This window comes from Aulonocara sp. 'chitande type north' Nkhata Bay, linkage group LG14 (genome assembly GCF_057382095.1).
Source record: "Aulonocara sp. 'chitande type north' Nkhata Bay isolate Kocher_YH1m ecotype deep benthic linkage group LG14, A_spYH_male_GT1.1, whole genome shotgun sequence".
NCBI classification, from domain to species: Eukaryota; Metazoa; Chordata; class Actinopteri; order Cichliformes; family Cichlidae; genus Aulonocara; species Aulonocara sp. 'chitande type north' Nkhata Bay.
Genome location: NC_141357.1, coordinates 10,563,557 through 10,569,947, shown reverse-complemented (window position 1 = coordinate 10,569,947; position 6,391 = coordinate 10,563,557). Strand labels below are relative to the sequence as shown.

General features: G+C 38.8%; 1 protein-coding gene across 1 annotated transcript in view; it reads left to right on the top strand.

Moving 5' to 3' along the window:
- Positions 1-1,625: 1,625 nt before the first annotated feature.
- Positions 1,626-6,391, top strand: part of lsamp (limbic system associated membrane protein) — a 499,113-nt gene continuing 494,347 nt past the window's right edge. Inside the window, exon 1 of the mRNA XM_086260903.1 lies at positions 1,626-1,790. Coding sequence (XP_086117029.1) covers positions 1,727-1,790 — 64 coding nt within the window. The 5' untranslated portion in view covers positions 1,626-1,726. The remainder of the gene's footprint in view (positions 1,791-6,391) is intronic.

Genomic DNA, 6,391 nt, shown 5'->3' with positions numbered 1-6,391 from the left:
ACTGACCAGGCCCCTGTAACAGCTGGGAAATCGCCCGGAATTAGTTAGTTTGATTAGAACGGCTACATTTAGCTCATTTCTGGATTCATAGGACATCAGTGTCTTATTCCAGAGTTGGCAACATTCCGGGTTTTTTTTTTTTGCTTTGAAGCATGCAAAGTAATTAATGTGAAATAACCAAGCTAATAATTACAAAGAAAAGTGTTTAATATTCAACATATTTCAGTTTTTATTTATACATATCTTTATGTAATTCACATTGAGAGAAAGCTGAGAGATGGTCAGTGATTACCACATGTGAAGGACTAAGGCTTTGACTGAAGATTAGTATTATGAGCCTGTTTCGAGGCTTTGAGGAGCACTGAAGATATGAAGAGGTCCATAAACCCTTAGGTAGATATCCACATGCACAGAGAGCTCTGATATCCTGTGGATGTGAATAATGCATAAAAGCATAATACACTTTTCATCCATCTGGCCAATTATTTATTTCTTTTTAATTTTTTTTTCTAAAACGAACTCGAACATGAAACGAATCTTCCGTCTGACAATCAGCACTCAGTTCTCTGACAGCGGGTTATATTTTTCAATGTGCCGCTTCGGTAGGATACCATCTAACCTTTGCTGCTGGCGTGTTATCATAAAAGCACTCCAAACTATAAATGAACACAGTGATGGAAACAGGTGGGGGAATGTAAATGAACTCTCTGAGCACAATCCCCCAGTGATATGAGGTCCTGTGGGTGAAAGCGTCACAGGTGAAAATGAGCAGAAAAGTGCAAATAATAACACGGAGCTCCAAGCAAGTGAGTCTTGTACAGGATGGCAGAGACACAAATTAATACTGTGACATTAAACATGTAGACTTTTTTTTTTTTGCTAATTTCTCTGCATTTATAAAACAATGAGCTGGTCTAGAAAAAAAGTCAGTTGATGAAAAGCTTTGAGTGCAGTGAGGTCTTTATATATTTGGACTTAAGTGTTGCAACTTTGCATCTGAATGTCAGCACAGTGGGATAGTTTTGTTGTACTTCAGTCACATGTTGGTAGTTTTTGTGATTTACAGAGGCGAAATTACAAACAACGCGATGTAATTTCTTCTTTGCCTTGTGGCTGTGACTTGTCTGATTTCAGAATGAAAGTCCTGGTCTTATTTTGCATCCAGAAAAAAGAACCAAACTCATTTAAAAAAACCAAAAAACTACTGTACTCTTTAAAGATTTCGGAACAGCCTGCTGCAATTACAGTACAGGCGGTCACATAAAATATCGTATTAATATTGCGTATCTGTTTATAGTGTCTATATATTTTGTACCATATGAAGCCACATGATAGCCTTAATCCATACAGTACGAATACATGTAGAGATGTGAGTATGAAGGGATGAAATACGGGACATCCTTCTTTTTGAGTTCATATCTAAAATTGTGAATACCTGTAAAATATTTGGATCATAGCTGTAGTGCCGCCTCAAAGTGAGAGCCACCGGGGTGACTGTAACGTGGGTGAGATGGAAGATTCTCGGTAGGGGTCGCTAATGTCCACGCAAAGGTAGCAGAAGAATCAGTGACGGTCTCAGGCTCTCCTACTCATCAGCTCCGCTCAGGCTGGGATTTCTTCCTCCGCTCGGCTTCATCTGCAGCGCTTTCTCGTCGGGAAACTTACCGCTGGAGACGGAGCCTCATCTGGAGGAGCGCGGAGCTTTTGCACCTGAGTGAAGGAAACCATGGCTTACTTCTGGATACACACCGCGTGGATCGCCGGCGTCGCTTTCCTCTTTGGATTTCAAGGCAAGGGACCGTTTTATTCTTTTCATTTGGTTTCCCGCTAGGAATCACTGGAGTTAAGAGGAAAATGACATCAACAGTGGATATTTAATGTGCGTCTGTCCGTCCGGTGCTGACTCGAGTTATGAAGGTATGTGAAGAGACTTCCCTTCCTGTGAAACACCTGACAGGGCAGAGAAGTGGGGAGTCCTCGCGGTGAAGCTTCTCACTTTTACTGTTACAGCAGAGCGCCGTTTGGTCTGAATAAAGTTAGTGGTGAGTGTCTCGGAGCTGAGCTGACAGCAGTGAGCGCGCAGTAGCGCCCTGTGACACAGAAAAGAGCAGCACTGGAGGCTGATACCCCTGACAGCTTCACTTGAGTCTCCTCAGCAGGGGAGTAGAGCATTGCAGAAACGTGGAGGGTGCTGGACTGTCAGCTCAACAGTTGTGGTTTTGTAGTGACGCATACTGTAGATCAGTTTGGATCATTCGTTTATGATCCTTTGCAGTCTTTTTGGCACTGCGCTCATCGTGGCAATGAGCCCATTACTGTGGATATGTGATTCATGTGGACTGTTGAGGAAGGGAAAAAACAAAACAGTGTGTGGTAGAAAACGAGTAAAAGAGGATAGTATGTTTGCAGTTAAAGGGGAGATTGGTTTTCGTGTCTTCTCGCTTGTCTATTTTAGCAATTAAATGCCGGCTTTAACTAATGATGCTCTCCAGACTGTGAGCAGATCGGCACTAAAGGAATTTAGGAAGAGAGTGGTGACAGAAGCTGCTTAGTCTGAACTGACGAGAAAAACATTTTTAGGTAAGAAAATATTATCAAATACTTAACAGTCAGCTGGAATAATAATAATAATAATAATAATAATAATAATAATAATAATAATAATTATTATAATAATAATAATAATAATTATAATAATAAGAAGAAGAAGAATTAAAAGGTGATAGTCAGTGAGTAAGAGCAGTTAACACGTTTCTGTTTAAACCAAGGCACGTGCTGAAGTGTTAAGGATGAACACCACTGAGAGAACCAAGACCTCCATCACCTACAAAGCTGCCTTCCAATTATGTGCATAGATTAGCTTCACCCGCAGCAAATTCTTTTTTGGCAGGACCACAGATGCTGAGGAATGTGTGCATGTCAGTCAAAAGCAAGCAAAAAAAAGCTTATGAATTGTTGATTGGTATTATATTTCAGGGGCGTTAGCACTTAACTCATTGATCTGCTGATGGAAGAAAATGATTTCCTGGCTTGAAGACAGTATGGAAACATCCATCCATACTTAAGCAAGTATATATGGATAAACAAACAACCTACTTCTTTTAAAACCATTGTATTCTCCTCTAAAATGAAACAACATTCACTGACAATTCTGTGTGTCAGTGTGTGCATGTTCTCCGTGTGCTTGTGTGGGTGTCCTCTGGTTACTCTGGTTTCCTTCCACAGGCCAAAAACATTCTCGTACTTCTGAATTGGCCATACGTAGACTGTGAGAGTGTGTGGTTTCCTGTCTCTGTGTCTCAGCTCTGTGATAGACTGAAACTGATGTGTCCATCCCAGAGTGTAGCCCTCCTTATCATTTGACTTTTGTCAAGTGACCCAGACTCAAACTTGGATAAGCAGTTAAAAAAATGGATGGTGTAAGAAAGTGGTTGATGGATGCGTGCCGCCCACTGCAGCATGACATACTTACACTTTTAGAGTTTTTGCAGTATTTTGGTACATGCTGAGCATGTTTAATGATCAGCGACGGTACTAAAAACCACCTGGCTAACATTGTGTCGGTACACCTGCAAAAAATGTTCTGACTCATCACAGCATTGACACGGGACCTCAAGGGGTATTGCTGGGTTTGTGTGGATGACTTGAGGCACATAGCAGTAAAATCTTGTAAAATTGCAGAATCTTTAACCTCCTAAGACCCGAACTCTTCCACGGCATGCATTTTTAATTTATCTTTGATATTTGGGCTGATTAGGGTCCGATGAATGTAAAAACAAAGAATTACCAGATTTATTTTTTTTTACCCATTTTTGCTTCTAAGAAAAATGAGAGCCACAAATAAGGATATTCGTTTAAAATTTCGATAGAACAGTAGCAGTATAATGTCTTTGTAAGTGGATATCAGGCCCTTGTAGAGCAAAATTGAGTATTTGGGTCTAAATAACCAAAAATGTGATGTCCACATATGTGGATGCCAGGTCCTAGGAGGTTAAAAAGTTTGCAACTAATAAGTAATGAAAAACAGTTCCCTTTTTACTGTGGGAAGAAAGAAGTCTTCAGAACTGAGTCAGTCTACAGAAAGATTGTCAGTGCTATGAATAAAAATTGGCATATGTCTACATTAGCAGAATTATTATGTTAGCATTGTGAAGAAGCCAGATGTAATCACTGCCTATTGTATTTTCTGTTCACTGAAGCATTATAATTTTGCTATTACTGTCATGCAGACCAATCACACTAGCTGTGGCGTGGGTTGCCACAGTTTGTAGTTACATGTTTAGGAGGGTGCAAGTCAGGTCGCGATGTGGTCAACAGTGTAAGCTATGCTGTAGGTAAGATTATGCCGCAGGTTACAGCCACAAGTATGGGACTACGCTATACTGAAGATGATGAACACAGTATTATGAATACAGCTTGACATTAGCCTCTACTATACAGCAGCGACAGACCAAAACCAAAAAGAAAATATAGCAGTTCGGGCAAAATATGAATTCATTTTGAATTTAAAATTGATTTAAAGATTTAAAATTGGAGAAATCTCTGTGCCCAGTGGACAAGGATGAAAATCAATGTTAGATGCCTGTGATCTTTGGGCCCTCAGGTGGCACCGCACAAAAAATGAGGTATGATTCTGTCATTGACCCATACCTGATTCCACGGGCTCGGGAACATGTTCAGAAACAACCCAGTGTGCCATGCATTCCACAAATACAGGTCAAATGTCTATCACGCAAAGAAAAAGCCATATTGGAACATGATCAAGAAATGCTGCCGTTTGCTTTGGACCAAAGCACATTTAAAATGCATTGAGGGGAACTAGAAAATCCTTCTGTGGTCAGATGAATCGAAATGTTTAATTCTTTTTGGAAAACATGAATACAACATCCTCCAGACTAAAGAGGAGCAGGACCATATGCTCCATTTCCAATTACATGTTTTTCAGTGACGCTCTTGCATATTTCAGCAAGATAATTCTAATTTCTCTACAGCAGAAAACTCCCATCCCAACATTTTTGAAATGTGTTGCCACCATCAAAGTCAAAATAAACAACTATTTTTCTTAAAAAGGTTCAATTATTCAATTTAAGTTTTTTTCAATCATGGGTTTACAAGATTTGTAAATCACTGCATTCTGGTTTTATTCAAATTTTGCACAGTGTCTGAGCTTTTTGAGTGGACTTGGATTGTATTTTCCGAACTCCTAGAAAATAATGACTTTACCTGTTGAAAACCTGAACTGCACGAGTGAGGGGCAAAAAAAGAAAAGATAAAATATCTATAGTTAGGATTCCTGTCACTATCTCTTACATTAAACTACGAGTTAGTAAGCTGTCAAAGTTTTTCTTTTTTCTCTTTCCCTCCCCTTCAACATTTCTCTCATTCTCTCATGAGCTCCTTATTGTCCCTTAGTGGCTTTTTGAAAAAATCTTTGTCGACCAAAGCCATCCTTTCTTTGTTTATATCTAGACCTCTACTGGAATTATTTTCCCAGTGCTGCATGCGCATGACAGACAGTAAAATCATTGACTGCAGGCTGAGCCATTGTTTCCTCTGAGGGGAGCAGTGATAGCCATCTCTCTGCAAAGCTACTTTAAAACTGTCATCTGCTGTGACTTCAATTGATTTGGATGTTGACACTGTTTGCTGCCGGCTTTTCAAAGTGCAGCCAATGAACCAGACCGCCTGATAAACCAATTTCATGAAATAATATACTTGCATGAATGTGGGGTGGGCTTTTGGGAAAGACTTTGAATTTTATGTGTATATTTGCCCTTTTCCTTAATTATGTAATCAGCTCAGCTACTTTCTTCAGTTAACAAGTATTTATCAATCAATCAATCAATCTTTATTAGCAGACTTGATGTCCATAAAAACAAGACAGAAGAAACACACAACACCCCCCCAACCCCCCCCCCCCCCCCCCCCAAAAAAAACCCACAAGGTATAAACCTTAAAAAAAAAAAAAAAAAAAAAAAAAAAAAAATATATATATATATATATATATATATATATATATATATATATATATATATATATATAAAGCATTTGTAAAAATATAAAACCATAATATACATAAAACACAATTACTTAAAAGAAATCAATAAATACACAAGCACTTCAACCAGTGCTTTCTCAGACTGGATGAGTAACGGGTACTACTCACTGTCAGATCTGTAAGTGCTAAAATTATACTGTTACTCGAACCATCCAGTCGTTCTCTAAAATTGAACATTAACTTTCTTAAAAGTGCTTTAAAAGTCCAAACACCCACAGCTACAAACATCTGTCTGGCACTACCCCTTCTAGGTATCCTGCAAATGATTCTCACCGTATAATTATATGCAACATAATTATACGATTTTTATTTTTATTCCTATTTATTCTATTT